Source organism: Leopardus geoffroyi, chromosome C1, assembly GCF_018350155.1.
Source record: "Leopardus geoffroyi isolate Oge1 chromosome C1, O.geoffroyi_Oge1_pat1.0, whole genome shotgun sequence".
Classification (NCBI taxonomy): Eukaryota; Metazoa; Chordata; class Mammalia; order Carnivora; family Felidae; genus Leopardus; species Leopardus geoffroyi.
Window position 1 is genome coordinate 111,103,700 of NC_059328.1, and position 20,289 is coordinate 111,123,988.

General features: G+C 40.1%; 1 protein-coding gene and 1 pseudogene across 17 annotated transcripts in view; one reads left to right on the forward strand and one right to left on the reverse strand.

Moving 5' to 3' along the window:
* Positions 1-3,992, forward strand: part of SAP130 (Sin3A associated protein 130) — an 81,972-nt gene extending 77,980 nt beyond the window's left edge. For all 17 annotated transcript variants that reach the window (XM_045479355.1, XM_045479350.1, XM_045479356.1 and 14 more), the window contains 3 exons: positions 1,464-1,567; positions 2,670-2,783; positions 3,041-3,992. In XM_045479355.1, the coding sequence (XP_045335311.1) occupies positions 1,464-1,567; positions 2,670-2,783; positions 3,041-3,199 (377 nt within the window). In that variant the 3' untranslated portion in view covers positions 3,200-3,992. The remainder of the gene's footprint in view (positions 1-1,463; positions 1,568-2,669; positions 2,784-3,040) is intronic.
* Positions 3,993-11,871: 7,879 nt separating this feature from the next.
* LOC123596864 lies at positions 11,872-19,735 on the reverse strand (annotated as a pseudogene).
* Positions 19,736-20,289: the final 554 nt, after the last annotated feature.

The window sequence follows — 20,289 nt, forward strand, 5'->3', positions numbered from 1 at the left end:
TCCCTGTACCATCTTTGCAGTTTCCTCTGAGTCCATCATTATTTCAAAGTAAAGAGTTTCTTTTAATGTCTAAAATGAAATACCCAAGTACAGTACACCAAGTACTGGTGAAATCTAAATAGGCTGCATCATCATCATGGTTGTGGCATTGTACTGTGGTTTTACAAGATGTTACCACTGGGGGAAACCAGGTAGAGTACTTAGGATCTCTGTGTTATTTCTTACAACTTCATGTGAATCTCCAATTGCCTCAAAAGTTTAAAAAGTCTTTAAATCATATGCACGCTAATATTTACCTACTAGGTAGGTTTTTTTTTTTTAAGGTTTATTTTTGAAAGAGACAGAGTACAAGTGGGGAAGGGACAGAGAAAGAGGGAGACAGAGAATCCAAAGAAGGCTCCAGGCTCTGAGCCATCAGCACAGAGCCCAATGCCAGGCTCGAACTTGTGAACCGCAAGATCATGAGCAAAAGTTGAATGCTTAACCCACTGAGCCACTCAGGTGCCAGGTGCCGGGGGGGGGGGGGGGGGGGGGGGGTTGGTTAATTGATAAACTTCTTAAAGCAGTTTTAGGTTCACAACAAAATTGAATGGAAGGTACGGGGATTCCCATGTACCCTCAGCTCCACACATGCATAGCCTCCCGCACTATCAACATCCCCACCACAATGGTAGGTTTGGTGTGTTTGATGAACATACATGAACACATCAATATCACCTAAAGTTCATCACTTACATTAAGGCTTAGTATTGGTGTTCTACATTCTGTGGGTTTTGACAAATACATAGACAGTCTTTTCAAGAATATTTTTTTAAATAATAAAGTAAAATTTTAAAAATATTTTAAAATAATTTTTAATGATCTGTTAATCTGTAAATACATTTTAAGTTATAGCTAAACAGTAATTAAAACTTCACATACACAGCTAAACTCACCTTTGACAAGTACCCCTCTATCCTAGTTTATCCCTCCCCAGTCCAGATGATACGTTTCATATTTATTTTACTACAGTTCTGGTTACTGGACTTTTCTATCCAAATGTGAAATGTTATACAAATTTGATTCCTTTCATTTCTCCAACATCTAGATAACAGCAAAACTCTTCTAAAACTTCATGCCCAGTTCTCCACAGGCTTGGAAGCATCACACATGAGCAAGGGCTCTAAGCAACCACAGACCAGTTCCCTTCCTTTAAGAGATTAAAACATTAATTTGCTCTCTTTTGAACTCTCTAGATTAGCAGAGTATGTCATTATGGCATTCTTCGGGGATGAACAAAAGGAGAAACTTTGATTCATGTTGTGACCTCTATTCCTAATGACTTCAATGCAAAGGAGTTATTTAAATAAAGATATTTAAGTGAAGACATTCTTGATAACATAGTAGCACCTCAGCAGCTTGAACCCGAATTCTTTTAGCTTTATAAAAATTGAAAGACACTTTTTATTTTTTTATGGCTCCAGAAGAGAAGAAAGCTATGCTGCAGGAAATAGCTAACCAGAAAGGGGTGTCCTGTCGTGCTCAAGGCTGGAAAGTTCACCTCTGTGCCGCTCAGTTGCTACAGCTGGTAGGTGGAGTTCTAGTAAAGTTGTTATGTCCTGCTGACATGAGGAACAGGTGCCAGAGGCATCCGTATTCATAGTGTTTCCTTTTGAGTAATTCTGAAGCATTTTCATCTGGGTGATGGCAGAGTTTTTATGTCTAATACGTAATATTATAATTATTATATCTATCCCAGAGATACAGTTCAAACATATCTTAGTCTGATGCCCGGAACCAAAATATATTGAACAACTGTGGGTGTAAGACCCACAGTTAAGCTTCAGTATTTTGTGTTGCCATGAATCTGAAACAGAGAGCCTCAAGTGGCCTGGCTGTAAACCCTTGCTGCCCACAGTGCTCCTTATCACGGGAACCAGGCTCAGCTCCCACCTCTTCCTGATTAGTGGGATTTATTTCCCTGCCAGTTTGCAATATTGTTCAAATAAGCTGTCCCATCCTCCCATGGGAACTAGGGGACACCTCTCCCTCTTAATACTACAAAGCCTGCCTCCTACAGCCACTGCTTATTCACTCTGTTCCTGAGTGCAGCCCCTGCATGGCCCTGCATGGTGTGTGGTGTCCTCCTCCCCTGGGCTGTGAGTATATCAACTAGTAAACTGCTGTTGATCTCATGTGTGTACAATGTTGGCTGGTGTTACGTGTCCGTTTCCATCACCCTAGGGTGGGAGTCCTTCTTCACCAAGAAGGTGAAGGGGCACCAGTCAAAACAACCTCATGAAGTTTTCCATCTTTGGAGTAGCACTGATGTGAAGAACATGGTCTATTATGAGTATCTAAAAATAAAGTAGTGCCGTGGCTACTTTTTGTACTTTAGAAAAGCATATTCTCTGAAACCTTCAGACTTTTTTTTTAGAGCAGTTGTGAATTCAGGGCAGTATTTAAAAGTATCCTTGAAGATGGACTCTGTGACGCAGTGTTCTGTTAATCGTTGTTGAACAGTTTCCCTTGCTCTACGTTAGCGCCCTAGTCCTCGAGAGAAAGGATCCTATCACCCACACAGTTCTCACACCAGTTTACAGAAGTGATTCAAGGTGGGTGCATCTGCCTGACGTTACTCAGGAAAAGTACCTCTGAGGTCATGATGCCCTTCCTCTTGTGTGTTGCAGACAAATCTGGAGCATGATGTTTATGAAAGACTCACCAACCTACAGGAAGGGATTATCCCAAAGAAAAAGGCGGCCACTGATGATGATTTGCACCGAATAAACGAACTGATACAGGTTTGATTGAGCCCTTCCCTCTGACCATCCAGTTTAAGGGGTTATCCCTACGTAATGGTCTTACTTCTCCCATTTCCCTACCTCTTTCACTAACTTATTTAGTAAAAACCTACTGTTTACTTCAACCTGCAATACCAAGAAAGACTAAAACATTTTTTTATATGACAGCCTCAGAATGGCCTCAGTCCAAAGGTGAAGTTATTTAAAAGCCTGGTGGTCTCCTGATTACCGATTGGTGATGATGTCTTCTGTTGCAGGGAAATATGCAGCGGTGTAAACTTGTGATGGACCAGATCAGTGAGGCCAGAGACTCCATGCTTAAGGTTTTAGATCATAAAGACCGTGTCCTGAAGCTTCTAAACAAGAATGGGACTGTCAAGAAGGTGTCAAAATTGAAGCGAAAGGAGAAAGTCTAGACCCAGAAGAATCAGGACTTTGGAAACAGAATTTATGAAGAATGATGGTGCGGGTGGGGGGAGGGTTTTGGTTCTTTTCAAAATGGAACATTGAAAAAAAGGAAGTGTTCCTTAATTCACACAAGAAAGCAGAGGGACCCATGGTACCCAATGGCACAAACGGATCAGAGCTGTTCTGATGCAGTGAACTCCATTCTCTCTTTCAGGCATATCCCTCTTAAACTCGCTGTGTCACAAACGACTCCTGATGCATCGGTGTCTGCCAGTGAGAATCAGTGACACAAATGAGTGGCTGGCAGTTTTCAGCCTTCTGGTTTATAAGTTGTATTTATCTGACGGATTCCTGCAGGACCCATACTGAGCCTGGACTGAAAGTATCCACTTGGACCATCTGTTATCTCTCTACACTGAAAAATCAAACCTCTTCCCCTCAGCCCAGCCAGTTCTTATCTGTCTGACCTTCAAATGCCTGAGCTGGCCTTTTACAGCAGTGTCATATGGCACCAAGAGACTTGCCACATCTCACACTCTAAAGGGTTTGAACTATTAATTCTTGTCATTTTTTTAAAGAACCATTTCAAAGTGAAATTGTTATATTGTCTGTCCTGCGTGTGTCAGAGTTGGGTTTTTGTGGAGGTTCCGAGCAAGCAACATCTGAAGTTGCTCTGAGATCCTTGTTCTGAAGTACATTCTCAATTATCTGTACTTCGCGTAGCTGGTGTGATGCTGTTGATTGTATGTACCGCACATCTCCCAATGTTAATAAAGGACTCAAAGAGGTTTTTGTACATGAGTAGTTTGCATCTTTTTATCAAGTGAATCAGGGCTGTGCTGTCCACCATGTGTGTATCCTACCGTAATTTCCCACACATTGTTGAGAGTTGACTCTGCTAAAGTTTTGTTCTTCCGTATGAGTGAGTTCCCCTTATCCTGGTGTTTTGAAGAGGTCACAATGGCTCTTGGTTATCATAAATACAAGACTGTATTTTGTCCCATTGCAGGCACAAATTGGTCAAATTATAGGACTGAGGCTGCAGGAGTGGGGGTGGGGCTGCCAACGATGGTGGATTTTCTTCACACGTTTGCTCTTGCTTCCTCCGAGCCACCTGAGTGGTGTAGTGGCTAGGCCTGCTTCCTTTGAGCACCAGCCGCCACCTCTGTCCCTTCCAGGTGGATGTTCTTCCTTAGGACATGGGTTGCCAACTTGGGCCTGAAGCTCACCTCTTTGCCCCGACCCAAATAGATTTAAGATGGGGAGTCTGTGCCAGTTCTGCCCTGGTCTTTGGGACTAACACTCTACCTCACCTGCAACAAGCTTCCTCCGGTTGGAACGGTAAGCTCCCATCTGCTATAGCACTGGAGAAGAAACAAAGCAGGCTTCTGGTTAGGCCACATAGGCCTGGGTAGCCTAGGCCAAGAAGCCCTCAGAATAATCAAGGCTATTCCACTAGAGGTATGGAGCCAACTTTAAAAGGTATTATTGGTTGCTTGCTAGACACCAGTGCTGGAAGAATATTCCTTTGCCTCAGTTTCTCTTCTGTGCACACATTGTCCCCATGGTTTCATGTGGTGTGCTGGCTGTGATTCACGTACTTGGGATCCTGCATTACAGACCTGTTCTGTCTAAAAGTATTGTCACCTCACTTTAAACAAAACTTAACCCTGGTCAAAGGAGCTTGTCAATGCAGTTTAGAACAATAGTGATTTCAGTACTTCCTTGCCTTATACTGTCAGAAGTTGGGAGAGGCAGGGGGATGAGTCTTGTCACGTGTATTTGCCCATTTCACCATCCCCACAGTCAAGGTCATATCCATCAGACCCAGTAGTTTCTCCTCATGCCTCTGATTTCTTCCCTCTCACCCCTACCTGCCTCCCTATCTTCAGACAAACACAAGTCTGCCCTCTTGTCACTGGATTCGTTTGTATTTTCTGGAATTGTATATGAGTGAAATCATACAATATATTCTTTTTCGAGGGAGGGCGTCTGCGTGCTTTACTCAGCATAATGGAAATTTATCCTGAAATTCATCCATGTTTCTATAGGTCATTGCTTTTTGTTGCTGAGTACCAAGCTCTCCACTGCATGGATGTTTCACAAGTTGTTTTATCCGTTCACCTGTAGGAAGACTTTCAAGTTGTTAGCAGGTTTTGATATTATAGATACAACTGTTCTGTACATTTCTTTGTATGGACATATGTTTTAATATTAAAGTGCTTCTGCTTTCCAGGGGTTTATAAGCAAGAGATAATCCAGAGACCAGGCTTTTGTTCCAGAAAACTATCATTCACAAACTTAAAGATTAGAAAGAATTGGAAATATATTTGGGGTAAGGCTTGGATTTGGCTCCTGTTCTCTACATTGGAAAATCAAAGAAACATAAAACTGGGGAAAAAAAGTTTTAACCTATCTGCTTTGTCTAGAAAATCTTTCATATATATATTTTTAACGCAGATATTTCAAAGCCCCGTTAAATAGAAATATGCCTTACAGTATTTTCATTTTCAGTAGTTTTTATCACAGTAATAATATAGAATCACACAATTTTAGAGTTTAAAAGCTATTTAAAGATTCTCAACCTGGGAAAAAATGGACACCTTTTGAAAGGATTATTTTTGGTACTTTTTTATTGTAAAATACAACACAGATAAAGAAAACTACATGAAACAAGTGTATAGCTTCATAAATTTTTTTAAAAAACAACTTTGAAATTACCACCCAGGGTAAAAACTAGAACTCTGTTGGTCACCTGAGAAGCCCCACCACTGCCCCATCCCAGTCACAACCCTCTACCTCCCCGCAAACAGACACTATCTTGACTTTTTCAAATAACCAATGTTAACTGTGATACAATTATGTGGAGTAAAATACCCAAATCTTAGCTTTATAGTTTTATGCATTTTGACAAATACATAAACGTTTAGCTAACATCTGAATACAGGTATGTGTAACATCACCATAACCCCAGAAAGATGACCCCTTTGTAGCCAACACACCTCTGCCCCTCACCAAGGTAAACAGCTCATCTGTACATTATCACAGATTAGTTTTGTCTGTCCTTGAACTTCATATAAATGCAGTCATAGAGTATGTGCTTATTTGCGTCTTATTTTGAGATTCATCCATTTGTTGTACATATCATAAATCGTTCCTTTTTACTGCTGAGTGGTATTCTGCTGTGTAAATATTCAAGTTTACTCATGTCCCTATTGAAGGACATATTGCTTGCTTCTAGTTTTTGACCATTGTGAATAAAGCTGCTTGCTATAAACATTTGCACACAGGTTTTGTGTGGAAATAAATTTTCAGATCAGTTGGGAAAAAAACGAAGAATGTGATTGCTGGCTCACGAGGTAAAACTGTTTATTTTTGTAAGAAACTCCCAAACTGTCTTCTATAGTGACTGTCCCATTTTACATTATCATCAGCCATCAGTGACAGTTCTTGTTCCTTGGCACCCTCTCCAATGTTTAGTGTTGTTGCCTTCTGGATTTTAGCCATTCTAATAGATAAATAGTGGTTTCCTGCCTTTATGCATAATGACATGATAATCACTTGTCATATGCTCATTTGCCATCTTTATACCATTTTTGATGAGGTGTCTGTTCAGATCTTTGCCCATATGTTAATTAGGTTGTTTTCAGATTGAGTTTTAAGAGTTCCCTGTATTTTTAGGATACCAGTCCTTTTTCTGAAAGGTATGCATTTTGCGAATAGTTTCTTGCTATCTACAGCATGTCTTTCCATTTACTTAACAGTGCCTTTAGAAGAGCAGAAGTTTTCAATTTTAATAAAGTACAACATCAATTTCTTTTTGTGTGTGTGGATCATGCTTTTGGGTTATATCTAAAGACTGCCAAACCCAAGGTCATCTAGATTTTTCTCCAATATTTTGTTATAGGAGTTTTATAGTTTTGTGTTTTACATTTTAGGTCTGTGATCCATTTTGAGGTAATTTTTGTGACAGGTCTGTGTACATGTTTGTGCTTGTGTATTTCCAATCCCAGCACCATTTGTTGAAAAGACCATCCCCATTAAATTACCTTTGCTCCATTTGTCAAAGATCACTTGACTGTATTTGTGTGGCACTATTTCTGGGCCCTCTCTTCTGTTCTTCTGATGTACATGTGTATCATCTCACCACCAGCACCGCTCTGTTTCAATCACCATAGCTTTTTTTTTTAATTTTTTTAAATTTTTATATATTTTTTAAAATGTCTTAATTAATTTATTTCTGAGATACAGATAGAGACAGAGCATGAGCAGGGGAGGAATGGAGAGAGAGGGAGACACAGAATCCGAAGCAGGCTCCAGGCTCTGAGCTGTCAGTACAGACCCCAATGTGGGGCTCGAACTCATGAACCACGAGATCATGACCTGAGCCAAAATCGAGTCAGACGCTTAACCGACTGAGCCACCCAGGCACCCCTTAATCACCATCGCTTTATAGTCCTGAAGTTGAGCAGTATCGGTTCTCCAACTTGGTTCTTCACTGTTGTGTTAGCTATTCTGGGTCTTTTGTCTTTTCATATAAATTCTAGAATCTGTTAATATGTATGGAATGCTCTGCTGGAATTTGGATTGGGACTACATGGAATCTATAATCCAGTTGGGAGAGAATTGGCATCCTAATAATGTTGGATGTTCTAGTCCATAAATACAGATACCTCCATTTAGTTAGGTGTTTTATTTTTTCATAAGAGTTTTGTAATTTTCCTCATATACATTTGTACATATTTCATTAGATTTATACTTAAGTATTTCATTTTATGTGTATGCTATTATAAATGGTACTGTGTTTTCAAATTCTAATTGTTCACTAGTAGTGTATAAGAAAGCAATCAACATCTATATACTATTAACGTTATATGCTGTGGTGTTCCTATATTAACAGAAGTGCTTTTGCCAACTTTTTGGGACTTTCTACATCAACAGTGCCATCTGTGAACAAATACAGTTTTATTTCTTCTTTCCCAATCTGTATAAGTTTTCTTTCTTTTTCCTGTCATATTGCAGTAGATAGGACTTCCAGCAAGATGTCGAATAAGAGTGGTAAGAGGTCCAATAAAGACTGCATTGGCTTCTTCTGCCATTAAAAAACAAAACAAATAAACAAACAACAACAACAACAACAAACAGTGGTAAGAGGGAGTATCCTTCTTTGTTTCCAATCTTAGGGATAAAGTGTCCAGTTTCTCACCATTAAGTACGATGTGAGAGAAGGGGCTTTTCTAAAAGTTCTTGATTAAGTTGAGGAAGTTCTTTGTTTCTAGTTTTCTGAGAGTTTTCAATCATAGAATGGATGGTGGGTTTTGTCATATGTTTTCCTGCATCACTGATACAATCATATGAGTTTATTTAGCATGTTGATTTAATAGATTACATTAATTGACTTTTTAAATTGCTGAACCAGCCAATCAAACCAGCATACCTGGAATAAATTCCACTTGGTTATGATGTATAGTTCTTTTTATTCATTGTTAGTTTCAACTTGCTGACGTTTAGTTACATCTATGTTCATGAAAGAACATATGACTTATTTTTTATACTTCTCTTTATCAGTGTCAGGGTGATGCTGACGTCCTAGAAGGATTTAGGAAGTGTTCTCTCTGCTTCTGTTTTTTGGGGAGAAGTGTAGAGAATTGGTATAATTTCTTCCTTAAATGTTTGGTCAGATTCACCGGTGAAAACATCTGGATCTGGTACTTTGTTTTTTGGAAATTACCAGTTATTGATTCAATTTTTAAAATAGATATAGGCCTATTTCTCCTTGTGTGAGTTTTGGCTATTTCTTTCAAGGAATTTTATTATTTCATCTAAGTTAGTAAATTTGTGGGCATGGAGTTTTTTGTAGACGTCCTTTTTGGGTTTTTTGGGTTTTTGTTTTTGTCGTTTTAAGATTTCATTTTTAGAGGCACCTGAGTGGCTCAGTCAATTAAGCATCCAACTTCAGCTCAGTTCATGATCTCACAGTTTGTGAGTTCAAGCCCAGTGTCGGGCTCTGTGCTGACAGCTCAGGGCCTAGAGCCTACTTTGGATTCTGTGTCTCCCTCTCTTTCTCCCCCTCCCCTGCTCACACTCTGTCTCTCAAAAATAAACACTAAAAAATTCTTATAAGATTTTATTTTTAAGTAATCTCTGCATCCAACATGGAGCTTGAACTCACAATCCTGATATCAAGAGTCACATGCTCCACCAACTGAACTAACCAAGCATTCCTTTATTATCTTTTTCATGTCCATGGGATCAGTAGTGATACCTTTCCTTTTTTGTTGTTTGGATTTTGAGGGGTGCCTGGGTGGCTCAGTAGGTTAAGCATCTGACTCTTGATTTCAACTCAGGTCATGGGATTGAGCACCATGTTGGGCTCTGCATTGGGCATGGAGCCTGCTTAAGATCCTCTCTCTTTCCCTTTGCACCCCCCTTCTCAAAAAAAAATTTTTTTTGAGATGGGGCATCTGACTGGCCTACTCAGTAAAGCATGTGACTCTCAATCTCAGGGTTGTGAGTTCAAGCCTCATGTTGTGTGTAGAGATTACTTAAAAATAAAATCTTAAAACTTTGAATTATAATTCACATAACATACAGTTCACCTACTTGAAGTGTATAACTCAGTGACTTTCACTATATTCGGAGTTGTGCATCCATCCCATAATCAATTTGAGAATATTTTCATTGCCCCCAAAATCAGCCCTGTACCCAGAACCACTACTCCCATTTAGGAGTTGAATCCATTTTTGAGTTAATTTTTGCATCTGATGTGAAGTAAAGGGTCCAACTTCCTTCTTTTGCCTATGGCTTACCAGTCTTCCCTGCCATGTATTGAAAAGGCTTCTTTCACCTCATTGAATTGTCCTGGCAGTTTGTCAAAGATGAGTTAATTATATATGTGAAGAATTACTTCTGAACTGTCAATTTATTTCTTAAGATTTTATTTTTAATCTCTATACCCAATGTGGGGCTCGAACTTACAACTCCAAGATCAAGAGTTTTATGCTGTACCCCACTGAGCCAGCCGGACGCTCCTGATCTCTCAATTCTATTCCCTTGATCTGTATGTCTAAACTTATTTACCTCAACTTTTTAAAAAATTTTTTCAATGTTTCTATTTATTTTTGAAAGAAAGCATGCACACAAGTGGGGGAGGAGCAGAGAGAAGGAGACAGAGGATCCAAAGCAGGCTCTGCACTGACAGCAGAGCCCCAATGTAGGGCTTGAGCCCACAAACCATGAGATCATGGCCTGAAGTCAGACGCTTAACTGACTGAGCCACCCAGGGGCTCCATTGTTTACCTAAACTTTATAGGAAGTTTTGAATTTGGGAAGTGTGAGTTCTCCTTTTTGTTACTGTTTTTCAAGATTGTTCTGGCTATCCTAGATCCTTTGAATTTCCAGGTCAATTTTGGGATTAGCCTCTCAGTTTCTGCAAAGAAGCTGTCTGGGATTTTGATAGGTACTATGTTGAATCTGTAGATAAATTTGGGAAATTTTGCCACCTTAATATTAAATCTTCTCATCTATAAACATGGACTGTCTTTCCATTTATTTGTACTAATTTAATTTCTTTCAACAGTATTTGGTAGTATTCAGAGTAAAAGTTTTTCATTTGTTAAACTCAGATACAACTGATTTTTTATGGTATTAATTATTTATATTAAAGCAGCTTGACTGAAATATAATTCACACACTGTATAGTTGACCCATTTATTTATTTTTTTTTAAAGCTTATTTTTTTTTTCAACGTTTATTTTTATTTTTGGGACAGAGAGAGACAGAGCATGAACGGGGGAGGGGCAGAGAGAGAGGGAGACACAGAATCAGAAGCAGGCTCCAGGCTCTGAGCCATCAGCCCAGAGCCCGACGCGGGGCTCGAACTCACGGACCGCGAGATCGTGACCTGGCTGAAGTCGGACACTTAACCGACTGCGCCACCCAGGAGCCCCTAGTTGACCCATTTAAAAAGTACAATTGAGGGGTGCTGGGGTGGCTCATTGGTTAAGCTTCCCACTCTGGATCTTGGCTCAGATCATGATCTCACGGTTCATGAGATCAAGCCCCATGTTGGGCTCTGCACTGACAGTGCGGAGCCTGCTTAGGATTCTCTCTCTCCCTCCCTTTCTGCCCATCCTCCCCTTTCAAAATAAATAAACATTAAAAAAAAATTAAAATGTACAATTAAGTGGTTTTCGATATGTTGCATTATGTATATGTATATATCACATTTTATCCATTTACCTGTTGAGGGACACTTCATTGTTATTTGTACCTTTTGGATTGTAAATAACTTCCTAGTTTGTTTTTGTTTCTGTTTTTGTTTTTGTTTTAAGTAGGCTCCATCCCCAGGGCTTGAACTCACAACCCTGAGATCAAGACCTGAGCCAACTGAGCCACCCAGGCTCCCCGTGGATTGTAAATAACGTTCTAGTGAACACTGGCATACAAGTATCTGTTCAAGGACTTTACTTCACTTTGGATATATATTTAGGAATGGGATTTCTGAATCATATGAAAATTCTGTGTTGGGGCACCAGGGTGGTTCAGTCGGTTAAGCCTCGGACTTCGGCTCAGGTCATGATCTCACAGTTCGTGAGTTTGAGACGCATGTCGGACACTGTGCTGACAGCTCAGAGCCTGGAGCCTGCTTCTGATTGTGTCTCCCTCTCTCTCTGCCCCTCCCCCGCTCACACTTTCTCCATTAAGGTTTCCTCAAGTTTTGCCAAATTCACGTTATCCTCCTGAGTGTGTTTTGGAGTGATTCACCATCAGTCCACCTCACCAGCACTTTGCATCTTTCTACAATATGTTGAAACCAACAAACTGCAACTTGTGCAAACTGATGGGGCAAAGATTTAGGAGAGGTAGTTGGCTTTTTCTAAGTGGCTGGAGCCTCACATTAGATATACAAGGCCCTGACAGTGTTTCAGTCCATATTTGTGTGTAATCTCATTGGCTAAAGTCTTACAAGACTGACGCAGCAAAATACTAGTCACTGTAGGTATAGAAGAGTTATCAGAAATTGAATCGTCACTTGATGTTTCCTGGATCTCTTTACTTTGTTCTTCCTATCATGAGCTATAAAAAGTCACTGCCATAACCTGGCAAAGCTGAATATTCCCACACCATCTGTCAAAGAGGCCTGTCCAAAGAAAAAATTCCAGGAATCTCTTGAGTAAAGATCAATTGTTGTTTTCCCCACAACAGAATGCATCTTCGGGTTTCCTTTTTGTTAAACCTTCACAATGTGCCCTGCATACATTTGTGGATTTTTTGCACTATCGTTGACTCTAACAATGCAGAAACAGGAAGTATTTCTAGGAGTTTTACTGTGAACCTGTAGAAAAGTTTCCACTGTAACGCTTGAGCCATGTAATACATTCTTAACTAGTAATTCTGGTGTTTCCTGGAGATCCAGTATATACCAATGGACTGTATGTAAATACTGCATTTCTTTGGGGAGTGTGTCTTTCTACAAGGATCACTGAAAACCTGTTCAACATTGTCAGGAGCCTCATGATGGGAAGAGATCCGATCTGATTACAAATGCAAGGTGATGACCTATCAGAATGGCTAACATTAACAACTCAGGCAACAACAGATGTTGGTGAGGATGTAGAGAAAGAGGATCTCTTTTGCATCGTTGGTGGGAATGCAAGCTAGTGCAGCCACTCTGGAAAACAGTATGGAGGTTCCTCAAAAAATTAAAAGTAGAACTACCCTATGACCCAGAAATTGCACTACTAGGTATTTATCCAAGGGATACGGTGTGCTGTTTCAAAGGGACACATGCACCCCAATGTTCAGAGCAACTCTATCAACAATAGCCAAAGTATGGAAAGAGCCCAAATGTCCATTGATGGATGAATGATAAAGGATGAATGAATGGATAAAGAAAATGTGATATATACACATATATACATATATATATATATATATACATATATATATACACACACACAATGGAGTATCACTCGGCAATCAAAAAGAATGAAATCTTGCCATTTGCAACTACGTGGATGGAACTGGAGGGTATTATGCTAAGTGAAATTAGAGAAAAAAATCATATGACTTCACTCATAAGAGGACTTTAAGATACAAAATAGATGAGCATAAGGGAAGGGAAGCAAAAACAATATAAAAACAGGGAGGGGTACGAAACATAAGAGACTCTTAAATATGGAGAACAAACAGAGGGTTACTGAAGGAGTTGTGGGAGGGGGGATGGGCTAAATGGGGAAGAGGCATTATGGAACCTACTCCTGAAATCATTGTTGCACTATATGCTTGGATGTAAATTAAAAAACTAATAATAATAAAAGAAAAAAATGCAAGGTGATGAGTCCAAAGAGAGCACTGTCTCTGGCTAGAAGGATTCACTCACCAAATGCTGTTCCCCAACATCTAAGTTCTCATACTGTTACACAGTGCTGGATTCTTTGAGATGAGAGCTATTTTTAGTGTCTGTTCAGGTGGTCACACTGTTTCCATCTTTAGAGACAAAGGTTCCCATTGAAGTTTTTGCCTTGGACAGAAGTGTCTACACCTGGCCATAGAATTGTGTAGGATGCCTTCCCCACATCAGGCCTCAATGCCGCACACTCACCTCCCACGGCAACACTTGCACACCTCCATTTCTTCTTGCATTAGTTTGGGTAGAATATCCTTTTTATTTCCGTAAAATTGATAGTAATGTCCCTACATTCATTTCTGATTTCTTTTTAATTTTTTTAATGTTTATTTGTTTTGAGAGAGAGAGAGACAGAGAGTGAGGGGGGGAGGGGTAGAGAGAGGGAGACATAGAATCAGAAGCAGGCTCTAGGCTCCGAGCTGTCAGCACAGAGCCCGACGTAGGACTCGAACTCACGAGCCATGAGATCATGACCTGAGCCAAAGTTGGACACTCAACTGACTGAGCCACCCAAGTGCCCCATCATTTCTGATTTTAGTAATTTGAATCTTTTTTTATTCTTAGTCAATCTAGAGAAAGGTTTTTGTTAATTTTGTTCATCTTTTCAAAGAACCAACTTTTAGTTTTGTTGATTTTCTCTTTCTGTTCTCTTATCTCTATTCTGTTTTTATTTCCTTCTGCTAGCTTTGGGATTAGTTCGCTTTTTTTCCCTAGCTCCTTAAGATGTACAATTAAGGTTACTGACTTGAGATATTCCTTTTTTCAGCATATACACTTACAACTATAAATTTCCCTCTGAGCACTGCTTGTGCTGCATTCCTTAAGTTTTGCCGTGTTGTGTTTCCACTTGTCTCAAGGTGCTTTCTAATTTCCCTTGTTAGTTGTTCTTGTGGTTAAAGAGTGTTTGTTTACTTCCCACCTGTTTGTAAATTGTCCAGTTTTATTTCTTTTACTCATTTCCAGTTTCATTCTATTGTGATTGAAAAAGATATTGTATATGGTTTGAAGCTACTTAAATTTATTGAGACTTGTTTTGTGGCCTAACATATGGTCTCTTCTGGAGAATATTCCACATGTACCTGAGAAGGATGTGTAGCAACTCCTGTTGCTAAGTGTTCTGTATCTGTCTGTTACATCAGCTCAGTTTATAGTGTTGTTCACATTCTTGGTTTCCTTATTCATCCATCTGGTTGTTTCTATCCACTGTTGAGAGTGGCAAGTGTAGTCTCCAACTATTATTGTTGAACTATTTCCCCTTCAATTCTGTCAATTTTTCCTTCATATAGTTTTGGTGGTACTTATTTCTGGATATGTTTATAATTGTTATGTCTTCATGTATTTTATGAAATGTATTTTTTGCAGTGTACCATTTGGATTCCCCCCTTTCAGTTTCTGTATATATTATTTTCCTAGGAGTTACCTTAGGGATTACAATCAACACCCCAAATTTATGGTGTGCTTGGTGGTGTCCCACAGCTCTTTAGACTGGTCACTTTCTTCATTTTGTTTTTCTTTCTACTCTTCTGGATAATTAATGTCTAATCTTCAAGTCCAGTGATTCTTTCTTCTACTTGCTTAAATCTACTATTGAATCCCTCTAATGAGTTTTTCATTTCAGTTATAGTACTTTTCAGCTCCAGATTTTTTTTTTTTGGTTGCTTTTTATAATTTCCATCTCTTTACTGATATTCTTATTTTGTTCAGACGTCGTCTTACTAATTTCCTTCAGTTCTTTGTCTATGGTTTGCTTTAGATTATTAAACATGCTTAAGGGGGCGCCTGGGTGGCTCAGTCGGTTAAGTGGCCGACTTTGGCTCGGGCCATGATCTCGCGGTCCGTGAATTCTAGCCCCACGTCAGGCTCTGTGCTGACAGCTCAGAGCCTGGAGCCTGCTTCAGATTCTGTGTCTCCCTCTCTCTCTCTCTGCCCCTCCCAAGCTCATGCTCACACTCTGTCACTGTCAAAAATAAATAAACTTAAAAAAAATTTTTTTAAGGATTTGTATTAATTCTTCCTTAAACATGTATTAGAATTCATCAGTGAAATCATCTGATCCTGAGATTTTCTTTGTGGGTAGTTTTTTTTTATTGCTATCTCAGTTTGCTTACTTACTATTGATCTATTCAGATCTGTTTCTTCTTGAGTCAGTATTGATAGTTTGTGTGTTTCTAAGAATTCATCCATTTACTCTAAGTAGATTTTTTGGCTTAAAGTTGCCTCTAGTATTCCCTCATGATTCTTTTTAGTTCTGTAATGTTGATACTTTAACGTTTCCTCTTTAATTTCTGATAAGAGTAGTTTGTGACTTCTGTTTTCTCCTTGGTCAGCCTAGTTAGAGTTTTATCAATTTGATTGATATTTTTAAAGAACCAGATTTTGGCTCTGTTGATTTTCTCCATTGATTCCCTGTTGTCAATTTCATTTATTTCTGCAGTGATTTTAATTATTTCTATTCCTTTAGAAACTTGCTTTAGAAAGTTGCTATTCTTTCTTTCGTTTCCTAAATTGGAAGTTTATATTTTTTAAATCTTAGATCTTTCTTTTTGTCTACTAATATGTGTTTAGAGCCATGAATTCCCTTCTAAACATTGCTTTCACTGAATTCGACAAATTTTGAAGCTTGGTACTTTCATTTATTTCAAAATTCTTACCTTCTCTTGAGACTCTTTTGATCCACGTGCTATTTAAAAGTGTGTGGTTTAATCTCCCAATATTTTGGGATTTTCCAGCCATCTTTATGTTACTGATTTCTACACTATTAAATTTGTTAAGATGTATTTTATGGCCCAGAATGTGATTGCTCTTAGTAAATCTACTCTGCCATTAATGGATGTCCCTATCTTGACAGTTATGGTAATCACATTTTTTAAATTTCCCCATAGTTTTAAGAACCAGTGTATATCTCTTAACATTACAGTCTGTCTTATCTGTTCTCTGTCTTTGATATACCTTTTAAATTTTTAGTAGGTGGCCCTTGTTTTTTTCTTAAAATTTATTTGTAAAATTTTTTTTAATGTTTATTTATTTTTGAAGGAGAGAGAGAAAGAGCATGAGTGGGGAAAGAGCAGAGAGAGAGGGAGACACAGAATCTGAAGTAGGCTCCAGGCTCTGAGCTGTCAGCACAGAGCCTGACGCTGGGCTCTAACTCACAAACTGTGAGATCATAGACACGAGCCGAAGTCAGATGCTTAATGGACTGAGCCACCCAGGTGCCCTTCTTACAATTTATTTGTAAAAGCACTCAATCCTTTAAGTTCCCCGCATTTTGATTTTTTTGATTGTACTTAATACTATAGTTCAAACATGATTTTCTGTCCAATGGATATAGAGTCTTGGTCAGTTCATATTTTTTTTTTTTTATTTTGAAAGACTACTTATCGTATTGTGTTCTTTCATTAGGAGTTACTTATTGTCTGATTGTATCTTTTTATAGGAGCATCCTTAGGTTGGCTCTTGATTCTTTCTGATATGATTTTGCTATCTGGTATGGCAAGATATTCTAGACACATCTTATGTATATCCTGCTCTTTAGTCATTCTTCCAAGAATCTCTGGTTTTATTTACTGGGAAGCAGTATTTTCATAGCATAATCTAGGTAGTGTGGCATGACCATTGCTTTTGGGTTTGTAATTATTGCTAGGATCTTTTAGTAGACAGATACACAAACATGTTTAAGTAGTGCTTACTAGGTCCGTCTACTGTCAAGTTATCACTCCCTCCCTCCTTTCCATAATTGACTCTGTGGAAGCAAGTCTCTAAACATAGCTCACATTAAGGGGGTGAGGAATTAATCTCCATCTCCTTTAGGGGTCTCCTCTGACTTTTTAAATAGTTGTGCTGTACCTACAATGTCAGAACATACTGACAGCAGGTAGCATACTATACTCTCCCTTTTAACCCATGATTAATATTAATTTCTAGGGAAAAAAAAACAAATATTTAATGCTTACCACCAGTCTTATGTCCATATCTCTCTAGTCATTTTGTTGCCTGAAACTTCCTCTCTAGTAGATTTCTCAAGAAGTCCTCATCGAGGGGCACCTGGGTGGCTCAGTTGGTTAAGCATCCAACTTCGGCCCAGGTCATGATCTCACAGTTCATGGCTCAAGCCCCGCATCGGGCTCTGTGCTGACAGCTCAGAGCCTGGACCCTGCTTCGGATTCTGTGTCTCCTTCTCTCTCTGCCCCTTCCCCACTCATGCTCTGTCTGTCTCTCAAGAATGAATAAACATTAAAAAAATTTTTTAATAAAAAAGTCTCACTTATAAATTAACTTTTACCATTTCAATAGCATGAAATTGATATTTTTTTAAGGTTCCATGCTGTTTATTTTTTTTAAGTTTATTTATTTATTTTGAGAGAGAGAGAACCAGGGGAGGTGGGGGAGAGAGGGCGACAGAGGATCCAAAGCAGGCTCTGAGCTGTCAGCACAGAGCCCAATGCGGGGCTCAAACCCACAAATCATGAGATCATGACCTGAGCTGAAGTCAGATGCTTAACCAACTGAGCCACCCAGGCACCCCGCAGTTGGTATTTTTAAAGCACTGTCAGGGATTTGGGGTAGCAGGTTGCTGCAGTTATTGCCTTCAGGGTACAGATCATTCCTGCTTTCTCTTCTCATTACACCTATCTATATTCTCCTAGTTAGTTTTCCAAGCTGTACAACAAATTACCGCAAAGTTAGCAGGTTAAAACAACATTTATCGGGGCGCCTGGGTGGCGTAGTCGGTTAAGCGTCCGACTTCAGCCAGGTCACGATCTCGCGGTCCGTGAGTTCGAGCCCCGCGTCGGGCTCTGGGCTGATGGCTCAGAGGCTGGAGCCTGTTTCCGATTCTGTGTCTCCCTCTCTCTCTGCCCCTCCCCCGTTCATGCTCTGTCTCTCTCTGTCCCAAAAATAAATAAACGTTGAAAAAAAAATTTTTAAAAACAACATTTATCATTTCAGTTGCCATGCTTCAGGAGTCTAGTATAACAGAACTACACGGCCTTGATCAGGGTCTCGCAAGGCTGCAATCATGGTACCAGCCAGGGCTGGGAGCTCATCTGAATCCTCCTCCAGCCTCACAGGTTTTTGGCAGAATTCATTCCTACGGAACTCAAGATGGCTTGCCCTTTCAAGGCCCAAGGAGTGTTTTTCTGGCTGTACAACATAAAAGGGAAGGTGGGTGTGGTAACCACAAAGGACTGCAGAATCAAAGCAAGCAGAATAGTCTGATTCACACAGACCCAAGGCACTAGCCGGTTAATCATCGTGTTCCTAGAAACGAAATAAATAGGAAGCCTATGAAATTCTTACTTGGTCTGTATAAGCAGAAAAGTTCTAGGTAAAGTGAACAAGAGTCTAACTCAAATCATAAAATAGATCAATTCCCAGACTTGAGCCAGTTCCCAGACCAGGAACCCCTTGAACGAACCAGGGAAATGGGTCCCCTTGACCTTTACCAGATCTTTTACAGCCATTTACCTGGATAACTGTGCAGTGGGTAAAAGGAAACAATCAGACCACTCATGGATTACTGGACACTGGCTGTGAATAGGCATTGACTCCAGGAGGCCCAAAATGTTACTGTGGCCCTCTGGTCAGAGTAGGGGCTCAAGGATCAATGAGATTTTAACTCAGGTCCAGCTCACTGTGGGCCTAGTGGGTCCCCAAGCCCATCTTGTGGTGATTTCCCAGTTCAGAATACATAAATGGAACAGACACAGCTAGCAGCTGGCAGAATCGCCACATTTGCCCTCCAGCCTGTGGAGTGAGGGCTACCAGGGTGGGAAAAGCCAAGTGAAACCCTTAGAACTGTGCATACCTAGAAAGCACATCAGAAGCAACTCAGGGACACCTGGGTGGCTTAGTTGGTAAGCATCTGGTTCTTGATTTCATTCAGGTCATGGTCTCAGCGTTCATGAGATTGAACCCCACATCGGGCTCTGTGCTCACAGCGCAGAGCCTGCTTAGGATTCTCTCTCTCTCTCTCTCTCTCTCTCTCTCTCTCTGCTCCTCCCCTGCTCACATTCTCTCTCAAAATAAATAAACATTTAAAAATATTTGTTAAAAAAACCATTCAGCATAGCTGGAGGTACTGCAGACATCCGTGCAAGGACGTGAAAGGTGACTCCCAACTCACCCTCACCCCCATTAAGCCCCCCTATGTGGCCCTTGCAGAAGACGGGTGGGTTATCACAAGCTAAAGCAGGTAGTGATTGGAAGCTGCTGTCCCAGCTGTGGCTTGTGCTACAGCTGTGCAAATTAACATCCCCTGGTGCCTGGCATGCAGCTATTGATCTGGTAAATTCCTTTTTCTCCACAACCTGTCCATAAGGCCCAGCAGAGCAAAACAGTTTGCTTTCAGGTGGCAAGACCAGCAATACACCTGCACTGTCCAGGAGAACATCAACTCTCCAACCTCCTTGGATTTTGGAGGCAATGTACTCCTCATTTGGGTGTGTTACTCTGGCCCATCTGCCAAGTGACCCCAAATGCTGCTAGTTTTTAGTGGGGCCCAGAACAAGAGAAGGCTCTGCAACATTCCAGGCTGCTGTGCAAGCTGCTCTGCCACATGGGCCACGTGACCCACAGATCCCGTGGAAGTACTGGAAGTGTCAGTGGCACTAGGGATGCTGCCTGGAGCCTTTCACAGGCCCCTGTAGATTTATTGCATTACAGGTCTTTAAGATTTTGGAGTAAGGCCCT